Source organism: Ochlerotatus camptorhynchus, unplaced genomic scaffold (genome assembly GCF_037179485.1).
Source record: "Ochlerotatus camptorhynchus isolate MF236.1 unplaced genomic scaffold, CSIRO-AGI_Acam_v1.1 ptg000432l, whole genome shotgun sequence".
Classification (NCBI taxonomy): Eukaryota; Metazoa; Arthropoda; class Insecta; order Diptera; family Culicidae; genus Ochlerotatus; species Ochlerotatus camptorhynchus.
This window is the reverse complement of record NW_027040918.1, coordinates 4,543,490-4,558,880: the sequence shown is the minus strand read 5'-3', so window position 1 is coordinate 4,558,880 and position 15,391 is coordinate 4,543,490. Positions and strand designations below refer to the sequence as shown.

General features: G+C 36.0%; 1 protein-coding gene across 2 annotated transcripts in view; it reads right to left on the bottom strand.

Annotated features, from left to right (window-relative positions):
- Positions 1-10,299, bottom strand: part of LOC135711377 (nuclear pore complex protein Nup88-like) — a 489,612-nt gene extending 479,313 nt beyond the window's left edge. For both annotated transcript variants that reach the window (XM_065234234.1, XM_065234232.1), the window contains exon 1: positions 9,976-10,299. In XM_065234234.1, coding sequence (XP_065090306.1) covers positions 9,976-10,203 — 228 coding nt within the window. In that variant the 5' untranslated portion in view covers positions 10,204-10,299. The remainder of the gene's footprint in view (positions 1-9,975) is intronic.
- Between the last annotated feature and the right edge of the window lie 5,092 nt (positions 10,300-15,391).

Below are 15,391 nucleotides of genomic sequence, written 5' to 3'. Positions count from 1 at the left end.
ATGACACTGAATATGGATGGTCAAAAGCTGTTGCATAAAGTGAACATTAACTTTTCACATCGAATTACGTGGGTTATTGGGGGAGATTTTGTATTGCCAGGTTCCTAATTTTGCGTATATATCCTAGCCATTGTAAATCCATTGAAATAATATATTCCTGAAAACTTTTTCAGAGGATTTCCAACAAAACATAATCCCTAGTACCCCTGATATTCTTGACTGGATTTTCTTTATTGGTCGGGATATTATGGCGTCGTCCACTGTTGTGGTGATGTGGCATGTGGCCTCTCATTCCACAAAACAGGCATGCAACCTCGATTAATGTCAGACACCCACTGGCCCACTACTGTGGCGGCGATGTGGCGTGTCAAAACATTATGCTGAAACATTGCATGTGGCGAACGTCAACATGATTTTAGTCAAGTTAGTTTCTGATATGGCGGCGGAGTGGCATGTGCTAGCATGGTAAAAAAGCTTGTCGTGGTTTGCCTTACGCCACATTACATCCACATGATCTTTTGGCATGTTGTATGATACCGCACCGTCACCACAACAGTGGGCGCCTCGTCTCGTGTCCGCGGTACGTTGTTCTAGAGTTTTTTTTTCGATTACACGAGTGAATCCCGTAAATTTAATACACGTATCATGTGGAAATTTGATTTAATTGGTTCCAAAATGGAATACCCCGTGATCCCGGCGATATAGGAAGTTACTGTGTTCGGCAAACATTTTCAGGTGACTAAGATCTTTCCGATGGTGGACATGTTCAGAGTTCAGTCACTAGGTGGCGTAAGTATACATATGAGATTTTTTATGAGCCATTTATATCTCATGAACCAGACATTCATGGGAAATACAGTCCTCAACAATGTTTTTTTCCCCGGTGGACAAGGCCTTCTACATGAAGAGCAGGTTAATTGCGAATGCTCTTGTTACGCGGCTCTATTGTATATGTGCTTTATCACAAGATCCTGACTTACTTGGAAAATACAGTCTTCTACATAGCTGCTAAGCTAACCAAGTCCTTTCAAATGATGGACAATAAGTGTGTATGATACATGCACAAGCTCTTACGTACACTGCGCTAGTGTACGTAAGAGCTTGTGCATGTATCATATCTCAAGATTTTGGCATTTTGAAAAATAACTGTTCACTGCTAAGTGGTTCAGATGGCCAAGGTCACTGCAAAGTTGTCCAAAAAATATATGAAAATTTTCCCGAAGTCACCCATTCATGGATTTTTTATACGTTGTAGCAAGCGTGATTGACCATTTTATGGATAATCCGGATCATCTGGACAACTTGTTTGTGGCCTCCAGTGTGCATAATTTTGCTTCAATGCCAAATTCAGTGAGATAACACATCAACAAGTGCTTTCCCAAAAAAAATGGAGCTCTAGGGCCAGTTTAATTTATTTACCTCTTTTACGGATGTTCCGGATCTTCCGGAGGACCAGTCTGTGATCATCAATATTATGGCCACAATATGAAATTAATTCGAAAAACACATCTACAAGTGTGTTCGCAAAAAAATGGAGCTCTAGAAACAGTTTAATTAATTGACCACTTTTACGCATGTTCCGGATCTTTTAATGGACCAGCCTTAGCCCTCCAGGGTACATATTTGGACCAAAACCCCATATTTTTTCTTAAAACTCACCAATAAGTGCTTCCGCTAAAAACTGCGCACTTTTATGGATGTTACGGTGTCCCGCTGGAAGACGCATTTAACCAAAAGGAGGACAATTAACAATTTCCCCGAAGATACCAGGAAGTTATCTATTCATATAACTTTAATATCAGAGTGTATCAGAGTTTTATTGACTGTATATAGATTTAGTTACATTCATTTTAAACCGACCATGACATTGATCCGTGTTCATAATAATTAAAAACTAACTAACTGATATATCCGCGTTCCATTTCTTCGATTATTTCTTCCCTTATTCGCTCGTAAGGTACCGCAGGACGAAGGAATGTTTCTTATGTACCTAGCTGCGCTGTGCTACTGCCAGAGTTGGTGCGGTAGAAAGATGACGTTTGCGATTCCTTATGTATCATCCTCTGCTTTGTACGGATCTGTACGGCAATGTTGTGCGGTAGACACGAAGAGAAGATATGTGCAGTCCAAAGTTGTATACAATCATTGAACGCATTATTCGGTGAACTGTTGAGATCGTTTTTTTTTTTGTGCAACCATCGTTCTTCGTTTCGTTCATTCATTTGGTGCTACAAAACTGAATACTCTTATTCGGCAAAGGTGTCTGACACTTCACTCATTTGTGAATATCTATTCATGACCAGTTACGAACCTGACACACGGTAGTTCAATGGCATGTTGACAGATTTCCAAACACTGCTCCCCGTGATCAAAGATGTTATGCCTCAGAACATCCCGATGGCGCCGACTGGGATTGAACCCAGGCCTGCTGGGGTGAAAGGTAATCACGCTTACCACTACATCACCGGCGCTGCTAATGTACGAAGTTAATTACGAAAAAAAAATATGTTAAACCTACTGACTTGGAACTCGCTAAACGTGAAACTAAACATGGTTCATGAAATTTAACTCCCGCGTCCAATAGACCAATACTTGAAGCATATTACTGAAAGGATACAAAAAGTGATTTACGAAGATTCCCAAGATTCGAGGGCTTTGACATTTGTGTAGAGTCTGGAACTAGAACTTGTCTTTGAAATGTTCGTAATGCAATATTTGGAGAAAAAATAATTAACGATTTTGAAAATTTTTCAGGATCACAGATTTGAAAAAATAAATCATACCTGAGTCATAATTGTCAAAGCTCTGAGACTAGGAAGCATTTGAAAGGTTATAACAAATAAAAGAACAATCTATAGAATCTAGCGGACAAAACCCTGGAATTTTTAGTAAAATTTAAAAGTAGTCAAAGTGTTGATTTCATACAAATATTGAGGAGGAAATCCACATAATTTTCGAAGGAGAAGATCAGAGCAGAATTTCACAATTATTCTGACTTGAAGTGCTTAGAAATTGTTAGATGAAGTTGGAGAGATATCTTTGGAGAAGGATGCTCTAAAAAGCTCTAAATTGAATTCTTAGATAATTTTGGAAGATTTCAGAAGGAGTTGGGAAAAGAAAACTTTCAGAAAAATTCCTCCGTAATTCTGAGGAGATTTTTATGGGGATCGCGAGTAAAATGACAGATGAATTTTAAGAAGAATTTCAATAGAATTATGATAAGAATTCAACAAGAAACAGAGTTCTAAGAGTGTTCTGGTGATAATTTTAACCCTAGTGCTAAAGATTCATCACAGAGGTCCAACAAAATTGATTGCAAAAATGCTGATAATTAGAAAGAAATTATTTAAAATACTTCAAGGGGTTTCGAAATAAAATTTCGAAAGATTTCTGCTGTTTTGAATAGAGTTAAAAGAAAATTTTGGAAAGAATTTCAAAGCAATCAAAGTTTCCGAATAGGTTCAAGGGAATTCTAAGAAGAATTCCAATCAAATTCTTACAAAGGGTTTCAAGAAAATTCAAAAAATAATTCAACGATAATTATTATGCGGAGTGTTTTCTGGTTCATTTAAAAAAAAAATTATGATATTTTAGAACAGAATTCCAAGTTAATTCTGGAATTCATATCATGAGAATTTTGAAAAAAAAATGCATTATTATGTTGATTTCGAATTGAAACGAAAAATTAAAACCTCGGAAAAGAATAGTTCATATTCAATTTTTACGAATATTTGTTTCCAAGGTCGAGAATCTTCAATATTTTCTTTTAATGTCCATGCACTTTACATCTGCAATTGAAACGACAGAAATTAATTTAAAATTTTGTTGAGTGATTAAATTCTAAAAACAATAAGACGAGATCCTGTAGCACATTATACAGCAAATAGAGCTAGACATTCGTTTAGTAAAGAATCACTATGTTTTAATGGTTTAATCTGAAATTTGGGTACACAAATTTGTTCCTATGGTATGGTTCATTTATTTTTCCCGCTTCCCTCGTCGAATTCCCGGGGTTTTCCCGATTTTCCTGTATGTCGTTTGGAGCGAGGGTGACATGCTTGGCATAGATGACAGACCCGCAGCGACTCACGAAGAGCTACTGATTCCGATCCATAGCATAGCGGTGGGACTTCTTCCTTCTTCTCTATGGTTGCTCATATGACCTCTGCAGCTCGCTGCATGCAGGCAGCCTTTCGTTGTTACTGGAGAACAATTTTCAACGCCACACGCCGAAAGCACTGCTACTGCTGCTACTAATATCGACGACCGAACACCACCACACAGTGGTGTGGTCGTTGGGAGCGTGTGGTTCTGAGTATGGCGATGAGTGTGCAAAATATTACGCAATTCCATCCTCCCTATTCGGACGCGCCCGAGGATCGGAGGCGAATGCCACTTCGACTTGTTTCGTCTACTTACTACTCTCTGAAGACTGTGCTGGGGAAGCAGCATATGGATGTAGGTAGGTAATTGGTGGATTTGTTAGTTAATTCGACGCTTTTGGATAATGCTGGACATTTACCAGTTTTTCAATAGTTTCTTGTTGAAAATCAACATTCGGAAGCATTGTTATCGATGCGTAGCCATATTTTTGATCGATTGGTGATAAAATTATTGAAATTGGACCAGGGGAAGCTGAGTTATTAACGTTCAGAATCTTTCTTAATTTGTTACATGTTCCATTTTCGGTTTTCACAAAGTGTACCCCCATATAGAAATCAAAGACGTAGTCCGAGACCTACGTCAAAAAAAAAAACCGAGACTTGAAATGTTGTTTTTTTTTGAACAGGCATATTTCCTAGAAATTTTAAATTTGAACTAGTTCTGGACTTAAGGGAAAGCATACCGCTCCGAAAAAAAATGAGTTTCGATTTTTCTAAGATTATTGGAAAAAGATATCAAAAATCTAAAAAAAATACATTTTTTCGTATTTTTTAAGGAAAACTCGCGTGCAACAATATTTTTTTGTAATTTATCATGGCATAAAGTTGAACTCAAAAAACCACAAAACATCAACTTTTCGGTTTTGCTGAGAGTCCAATATTTTTTAATGGTGAGATAAAAAAAACTATTTTTACATGTAAATTTTCTCAAGAATTTAAGAAAGAAACTGATTTTCTTGGATTTTTGAATTTTTTTCCAATATTTTTAGAGAAATCTTCCCCTTTAAAAGCGATAATACTTCTAGAAATTTTCAAGAATCTGGAGTCAAATTCCATGCACAGTTTTAAAAACTCGATGAATTTTATTAAAATTTCATAGGACCTCGTTTCGAGGAAGTTCTGGGAAAAAATCCTCCAGAAAAACATCAAATGCAATCTGCTTTCAAGGTAGATTTGAGGAATTTAAGATTTCTTGTGAAGGTTGATAGTTTTGAGTAGAATTTCAAGAAACCCTGAATTGAATTGAAAGCAAACTTTAATGAAAACTTTTAGTAATTTCTGAGAAGCAACTCCTTCAGAGGAAAATTCCAAGGGTCTTCTAAGGATAAGGATTTCTTAAAGTTTGTGGGAGAAAACGAATCCGGGCATAAGTCCTTGGAATCTTTTTGAAAATACTAAAAGGAGGATTACAATTAAATCTGAGAATAACTCCAGAACATCTTCAAAGGAATTCGGAAAATAAATTCAGGAGAGTTTGCCAAACAAATTATGAGAAGAAATCTAAAGAATTTGTGAGGAGAAATGCCAATGAATTCTTAGGAGACTTTCAATGTGAGTAGAATTCCAAGGGAAGGAGTGAGATTCAAAAAGAAATCTGAAATGAATTTAATGAATATTCGGAGAATCTTTCCAAACGGTTTCTTATTGTGGTGAATTTCAAGATATTTCCGAGGAAAACTAAAAGAAAATTGAATTCGAAGCTTCATCGAAATGTTGAGGTATATTTCAATGGATATCAGAATGGACTATTCTGAGGTCTTCAGAACAACTTGAAAGTTCCCAAATTTGTCCTGAAGTTAAGGGGGTATTCCCGATCTTTTTTTTCAAAAAATCAAATTTTTTTTTTTACGTTTTTTTGTACTTTAGACTATATACTTTCATCCCCCCAAGCCGTTTTCCGATCAGCGAATTCAGTGTCCAGGCATAGCTGACTAATGGTAAGAACCCCCAAATGGTTTTAACTAAAGTCAAAACTTTAAACGCGTTTTTCTCGAAACCACATTTTTTTTTTATCGGGCGAAGATTTTTCTCAGAAACTATAAGAGATATTAACTTGAATCTTTGCGCATTTTGTTCCTTATTAAATTCTTTGGAGCTTCTCCCACTTTCAGCCAAAAATATTAACATTTAACATTGTTTGAAGCACCTTAAAGTTGCAAAAAAACGGGCTAAAAATCGCCTGTTTTTTCATATGGCCGCCATTTTGTTAATTTGCAAGATTTTTTGCTGCCAACGGGAGAAGCTCCAGAGAATCTTATGCAGATTATTAATTTCATCACGAAATCTGTTTCAGATGAAGCCGTTCCAGAGAAAAGTCTTCGCCCGTCCAGGCGTTTGCGGCGAACAGGGGTCTGTTTGTCGCCATTTTGTGACGTCAATAATGTCTTTTTTTATGTCGAAAAAAATTTATTTGTAAACTTTAATGTTCAATAAACAAGAATCCCAAAGAGTTAGGCGCATTACTATTCATTTTCCTTGAAAAAAATTAATTGAAAAACAGGCCGAAAAAAGCCAAAAGATTGGGAATACCCCCTTAATGAAACTGCTTTGCAGTTCTTTTTTGTTTGAGAAACTAACCTGCTGCTCACAATACTTTTCATTAATTTTTTAAACTTCCCTAAGCTTGAGTTTTCTCAATTTTTTAACGATCATAGATAAATGTTTAACAATTCGCTGAAGTTCTCTAAACTTCTTTGAAATTTATGTGACTTCTCTAATGTTAACGGAACTGCTCTGAGGTTCTCTGTTCTTTCCTGAAATTCTCAAAACTTCTCTAAGGTTTTTGCAGTTTTCATGAAGCTTGTTGCAATGCGCTGAATTTAATTGAACCATCCTAAAAATGTTTAAGCTTCAGTGAACTTCTGAACTCATGGGAAGACCTTAGTTAAATTTTTAACGTATCTGAAGTTATCTGTAAATCTGGGAACTGCCTTAAATTTTCACTAATTTTCTCGAAATGTTCTCGAAATGTTTCTGAAGATCACTGTCCTTCTGTGAAGATTTCAAAGTTTTTCTAAACTTCTGGAACTTTTGTGCTCCCGCAATTGTCATGGAATTAGAGCGACATAATTTATAAAGTTCTATGATTTTTTCTGAAGTTCATGAAATATCCCGTAAATTATTGGCACTAATTTAAAACTTTTTCCTGGTGGTACGATTATTGAATTCCCTCAAAGTTCTCTAGACTGCCCTGAATTTATCAGTATCTTTTAAGAACCCGAACTTTACTAAAATTAAATGATTTGCCTTGAAGTTTCGACAATTTTCCTTAAGTATTATAATAATTACAAACGCTCACTAATTTTCCCTGAACTTATCTATGCTTACCTGAAGTTCTCTAAATTAAAGGATTATCAACTTCAAATTTGCTTAAGTTAATGGGATTATTCTGAAGCTATCTGATCGTCCTCGAAGTACTCGGAACTTCGCTGAATTTCATGAAACCATTTAAAAATATCAAAATGTATTAGAAGTTCTCTGGATTTCTTTGAAGCTTGCTAAAAGTTCTCGCATTTTTTTTAATTTTTGGAACTTTGTTGATGTTCTCTAATCAACTAAGCTAAATTTTCGCATTTTTTTTATGTTCTTGAAATCTCCATAATATAACACCCTTAAAATACTCTCACGTTTCCCGGATGTTCATATAATTTTTATCACGTTCCAGAAATTCTCTCGGAGCTTTGCTGAAGTTTCCGGGAATTCTCTGAGTTTCTCGAAACTTCTTTAAGGTTTCTACAATTCCTTGAAATTATTTGAACTGCCCTTTGATTCTCTAATATGTCTAGATGTTCACGAAGCTTCCCTAAAGCTCTAAATTCTATTGAGGATCTCAGTTCTGCTAGGAAATAAATGGAATTCCCTGAAATTCTCTGGGCTTCTGTGAAGTTCCTGAAATATTTCTGAAGTTTTCATAGTTTCTCTGAAGATCTCTGTACATCCTTGAATCGGAACATCTTAAGGGTTCTCGATTTTTTTTTTCAGCACATCATGGAACTATCCTGAATTTTTTCTAAATTTACGATTATAGATCTTTAAACTGCTCCAAAAGTCTGGCTAGAGATCTCTAGATCTAGCTTTTCTGAGGTACTTAGAACTTTTTAAAAATTTGCACTATACCCCTCATGTTTTCTATGTTTCTCAAGATCACTTGACACCTGTGACGTTCTCTGAAATTCTAGGAATTCATAAAAGTTCCTGATAATTTTCGGATGCTAAAAGAACCACCTTGGGGCTCTTAAAGTTTCCAGTAAGTTCCCATATTGTCAGCGTATCAACTTCCCTTATGTTCCGGCAGTTTGTTTATGGAGCTTCACTGAAATTATCAGCATTTTTTTCATTACTCAGAACTTCTCATAAGTTTCTACCATTGTTGAGAATTACCACTGCATTGAAGATCTCTAATCTTTCATAAAATTAATTACGAACTTGAAATAAATCATTTATTTTTTTCCTTGATTCTGGCAAAATTTTCAATATCTTGAACTTGTACATGGAATGCGAAAGTTCAAGATTTTGAATAATTTTAGATCTTGGACATACACAAATTAAGTAGCAAATGTATAATCTGGCAATGGCAACGGAGTTCAGTTTGTTCTGGAAACTATCAATCGGCCCTATTGCCCTCAGTTCAGGCCCATTCAAAAGTACTGGGCAATTATGGAAACTGAAGGTAAAAGGTACAGTCATCAAAACGGTAGCTCAGATGAAATATTGGTGGGAAATGTTTAAGTATTTCTAAGAAACCGCGACGAATAACTCGTTCGTAGAAAAAGAAAACATGGCAGTTACGTTCATGAATGGAAAGTGTGTTTAAAAAAAAATATTTTTCTTTATAACTATAAAAAACGCATTCTTGCTCGTGAGATTGTACCTAAAAAAAAAAAGAATAACCTTTGGCTAAAAATTTCTCAAATAGATTTACAAAAAATGTATCTTAAAAAATAAATTAATTACTCAAATAAGTGTATTATTCCCCCGAAATTTTTCTTCCCAGATGTATTTAAGATCTGCTCAGAATTTTCGTAGAGTAGATCCATTAGATCTTTGGAATGATCATCTGAATTTCCTTAGAGCTCTCCTTTGAATTCGCTGAAAAATATCAACAGAATTTGTTGGAAGCTCTTTTTAGTATTCCGTTGGAATTTTCGCCAAAAATAGATCGACCGCCTCAACTTCGCATTCAGAGGATCGCAATTAGCGATTTTATGATCTAATCGCGAGCGTTCAGCAATTATAAAATCGCTAATTGAAGCAAAATTGATAGGTTTGATGTGTCATACACAAACTTTACATCTTACAATTACAAATTATCATTACATCTCATTGTTTCATGATTCCGAAAAATAGTACTTTTCCTGAAATGAGCATTTGGAAGCTTTGACCATATCCTAGTATTGTACTTACTGAAGAATATTTTATAAAACTGTTGTTAATTCTTGTAGTAAATCAAAATAGCCATTTAACAAAAATATGCAGAATATGAAAGTAGATATAGAAGCCTTTTAAAATTACCGATGGTATTACAACAACAAAAAACAGTGATAAGTGTTGTTTAGGTTAGGTGCTCGACGAAATTTAATCAACATCAAAGGTGTCCCAAATTTTATCGCTGCCACTGTTGTCAATGTTTTCTTACCAACAGAGAGAGAGAATCTCACACTCGCTCGCTCTCACCGTTCCAATCACAAGAACCAACACGGTAAGCCCAAACACTCGAAGCCCCCTCCGCACGCAAAGGAGGTTATGTGTAGAATCGAACCTAAACGCCTATTCCTCCAGCGAAACCCGTCGGAAGCCCCATTAATTCACCCACCTGATACTTTTGCTGTTCGTCCTTCTTGACGCTGGCCGCCCGCCAGTTCAACGTTAGCACACAACAGTTCTTGGAATTCCAAACAAACAGCACATCGTCCTTCGTCTCCACTAGGTTTTGTGTTCGCTTCCGATCGTCCGGCAAACAGTCCCGTGCCACCTCGAATATCTTCATCCCGTTGAAACCGAAACTGTCGGTACTGGTGGTACCCCCGTGGGACGACGACATCGCGCACTTGTTTGATGCACTAAAATTCACCGTAAAAGTACCGATTTAAATTTGTTTTCCGCGGCGATAACTTCCGAACACCGATTAGATACAGCGCAAAACGATTTCAAAACAAAAACAAACGACGATGCTTGGGCGCTTCGATGCAATGAAACTGTCAAAATTTGCACGGTGCTCTCTCGCGAGAGTGAGCAAAAGCAAGCGCGAGAATCAGCTGGTTGATGTTGGGTGTGGTCGGAGATCCAATCCTTTCAGAGGGTAATTGCGCGGGCACTTTGTAAGGCTCTAGTGCTATGCAGCAAGCAACACGTGCGAATGGAAAGGAAAACGTGATTCGTTTGAATATTTACGTTTATGAGCCGCTTCTGAAAATCAACTTTTCAAATTTTTCGATGTTTTATTAGTTATTTCAAATGTATAATACACTTTTCGTCATTGAACTCAAGAAAACAACAAAAGCGATCAGTGAGTGTTCAATCTAGTAACGCTAATCGTCAGCGTGGTAGTGAGGGTTTGCTACGCCCTTGTCTAGGCCTACTACACATGACGCCTCTATCAAATTGATTTTATCAAGAGCAAATTTTCATTATGTCGAAAGTAACATTCGCACCGATCCGAGAAAAATTTAGTTTTGTTTTGATGACCGAAAAGTTTTTTCTATTTCCAATTGAACGCATATAATCTCATAGTGATACCATTGTTCAACATATTAAGCAGGGTGATCCTACATTCAGACCAGGGTTGCTTCCACTCACATGCTATAAAACAATATTTTTCGGAATTATGCAATCAATAGATGTTATAATGGTATGCTGTTCTTTTAAGTAACAGGAAGAGGGTGTAAAGTATGTGTTTGACTCATAAAACCTGTCAATTTTGCTTTCAGAGCGTCACAATCAGCGATCTTATGATTCGTGAGCGTTCACTCTGAGTGAGCACTCACGAGTTGTAAAATCGCTGATTGTGATGGACTGAAAACAATATTGACAGATTGTATGTGTCAAACATATACTTCATAACCTCTTGTTGTAACTTACAAGTACTAATTAGCATTATACTATTTAATGATTTCGTAATTCCGAAAAATATATTTTTATAGCAAATGAGTGGAAGCAACCCTAACGAACAGTACATAGTGCAATAGCAGGAGCATCGATTGGCACTGAGAGCTCAATTTTGTTTACCTTCGTTACTTTCGACGCAATGAAAATTTGCTCATGTAATATTCTCAATTTTTCCACAGATATATTTCTTTACGTCTAAGATTCTAAGTTAGCCGGCGCCGGTGGTGTAGTGGTAAGGGTAAGTGCGTCTGGGTTTTATCCCAGCCGAGGTCGGTGGGTTTTTTCTGAGGCATAAAAATCTCTGGTCACTGTAGTGACCGGACCGAGGTTTCCAGCCTCGGTCACGGCTACACGAATCTCGGCTGATCTGCTTCCAATACTGCTGGTCCAACTATAGTTTTCATCTTTAGTTGTTTCTTCTTCAACGACCTTAGGTAGCTCGTATTTACCTCCGTATTTGCCCCTCGTTTACCCAGCAGTTTGTATCAGAATTTCCCCTCACTAAGCATGAGATTTTGACGCATCTCTCTATTATCACTTCTGTCACGCTTCACGCTAATTTAGTTTAACTCAATATCAGAAGAAACGCCAACCCCTTCAAAGTCCATCCCTTTTCCGAGACTTTTAACCCTGAAAATTCACGAGAAGTCAAACGATCACGTACGACACTTAAGTGAAACCCAGCAAACAATTTTGTTTACATTATTCAGTTGCAATTAAGTTAGCTGTAGTCTTATACGATATAAAAGCATCGTACAAGATGCATAAATTCTTTATATGCGTACAAAAGTGGAGGCCATATACGTACAAATAGTAGTTAGTGCAAACATCGTATAAGAGATGTCTTCTGATTTCATTAGAATGATTACGCAATCTCTTGTTTTTCGTCTTGTATAACAAAACGTGCATAATGCAATTATATATCAAAGCTTTTATAACTTTTCAAGTTAACTGTATTGTACGCATATAGGATGTGTTTAAAATCATATCGGCAACCGCAAATATATATACATGTATTATTTTAGGATAACAAACCTGAAGGTATAAATTATATTTTATGGATTTTCTTGTATTACTTATTACTGCAAATTGTTTGAAAAACTCAACGCATACCTGCTTACATTAGCCTCGAACCTGGTGTCTTCATATCAGTATGGCAGCTACTTATCCATTAGTCCATATACACATGGGGCAATCAACGAATTTTTGTGTATCATACAAAATCATTAGATCCTAGTTTAAGGCAATGTTGCAAATTTTCGCATCAATGAAAACTCAGTACCATTATTTGAGAGATACAACTCACAATGTTCACTTTCCAACCAGGCTCTCACTACGAATAGGACAGAGGCAATAACAAAAATATTCCGACTCAACTCAGTGGGAGAACAGACAAATGCTGAGAATGTGTTCATCTAACCAGACTTTCTCTCTCTCAGTAATTGAGCTTAGTCGTTCTGATTCACCATGCTTCTAACTCGAGGTCTGAGTCAGAGTGTGCTGATAGAGACAAATTGAGTTAGAGTGAGTCTACATGTTCGTTGAAGCAGATGTACCTGGGTACGTTGATAAAGGGGCAAGGGAAATAAAACAACTCTATAGTAAGCGTGCATAGGGGCGACTGCTGAACCTGAAAATAGATTCAGTGTCATGTCGGGGTCGCCACATTTTTACAATAAACGCACAATACATGGATGAGAATGAGAATGTTGAAATTATTCATTCGGGTAAGTACAGAAACAATTATTTTTAAAACTGAAAAAGAAATATAAAATAATCTTTTGTGATTTGCATTACAAATTATGTAAGGTATGTGAGGAAAGGGTGATTTTTCGCTGCTTATTATTACATAGGGGGCGGGTTATATAGGGCCAGATGGAACAAGAGTGCCACCGAAATGAAAACTATATATTTAACATATTCTACATAGTTGTTTGCCATACAAAAATACATATTTTTGCTGAACATTGTAACATGCGGTGATACGTCCCACGTAAAAAAAAACCGCGTAAATTCCGGAATCCGCGTAAAAAAAACCGCGTAAATTCCGAAATCCGCGTAAAAAACAGTGTAAAAAAAATCGCGTAAAAAGCGACTCTAGTGTATAACGATAAACCGTTCTGAAATCCGCGTAAAAAAAACCAAAATCCGCGCAAAAAAAAACGCGTTAATTCCGAAATCCGGATAAAAAAAACCGTGTAAATTCCGAAATCCGCAAAAAAAACCGCGTGAAAAAATACCGTGTAAAAAAAAAACGCGTAAAAAGCGACTCCAGTGTATTCAAAAATTAGACATTTGCAGGAGTTTTTTAGTTATTAAAAAACACCTAAAATATCACGTGCTGCCACATGTTTTTAAAACAGCAGTAAAATAAGTATAGATTCAGAATCCTTCCTAGAATTTTGCGCCAATTTGCGCCGGAAAAAGTTATTTAAGGAGCAAATACCCCTAAAAATATCGATTATTCAAGAATAACTTTTTTGTTTCAAGAGATAATTATTTACAATGTTCAGCAAAAGCATGTGTTTAAACATGCAAAATATAAGTGTAGAAGTAACTAAAATTGTAGGATGCCTAAAAAAAAAGTTATACTAAAAAATATGATTTAAAGGCGTATTTCACGAAAAATGATACATATCTCGTAATTTACTACAACATTCGTAACATTTACTACAACTTTATGCAAGACGTTAAGTCTCTATCTAAAACAGATAAAAAAATATTTTTTTGATCTCACTTTAAGGTAGATTAATTACCAAACCGTCTACATCAAAAGAAATGGATTAACATATGCAAAAACATCTTTGAACAAACTATACCTCTTAAATCAATGTTTGAGAAGTTATTAAAAAAGCGCACGGAAACGGCAAAAAAGCAACACTGTGCAGTGGCATCAATTTCTATTGTTCGTGTTTGAGTGATGAAATTTGATGATTTTTTACATCTTTTCAATAAATCTGAAATTTATGCATGTATGTTTTGAAAAACTCGTCAAAGCAGTTATTGGAGTCTCACAATGAAATGCTATCAGAATTGTCTTGATATCTACCACCAAAAATATACTATAAGCTAACCAAAAATACATCTCATTGTGATCAATTTTACCCCGCTGATCTATTTGCTCCCAGACTACTGTAGTTATCTATAGGACAAGAGATATAGCAAATGTATGCACTAAAAACGTTAACTGTGTAGAACCCCCAAAACAGTCCATGTAGTTAATGAAGAGCCCCTATTTTGTTATTATTGTTTATAAATTCAAAAACATTCTAGCCCTGATTTGCATCGTGACATATACGGATTTCCGGTAACTATAAACTCTGCATGTGGGCAACATTTCATAAATTAAAAACAGAGCACTTCGTGAGCTAAAGCACTAAATTTAGTACATTCAATTTTATGCGACACTATTTTTTGAATTAAAACAGAAAGTGACCATCTTCCCCTCACTGAACTCAAGATGCCTCGTTAGCGCAAAACCATCCATTTGTTGCAAACTATTTCGCCTCCCCGCAGCAAAATTTAGGCGTTTCACCAATGAAACAGAACGCGGACTGCGGCAGGCAGCAGAGCTGCCAGGTGGTTTTATAAAAAATCTGTATCCACTCTATTAAAAAATCTGTATTTTCTGTATTGACGATTTTTTTCTTAATTAATCATATTTTGTTGTTTTACAAATACAGTGCATACAAAATAACCATAAAAAGTGCTTAACCACCTATTCGGGCTATCGTACTAACCATACGGGATATAATTGCGCCATTTGTGATATCGTCCGTACTTATTTATACGAGTGATATGAAGCCGTTTGAAAATGTATGGAGATTTTAGTTTCTATTCATTATCTTCCTGATAAGCAGTTTTAAATGCAAAAAAGTGCACGAGTTCATTAATATTTGATATTTTTAATATAGATGAATACAATTAATAACATCATTTGTGTGGTAGTCAAGAGATGACCGAAAAGTCGAGAGATGTCGCCCCGCCAGTGCTGGTAAAATCATTTTCGCAGTATGGAGAATATCAGAAAATCCGCAATTTCTTACGAAATACATTTTCAATGCAAGTAAAATGTTTACGAGTACTTGTATTTGTACCATTTTAATGTGCTCGGGCACTTTTAT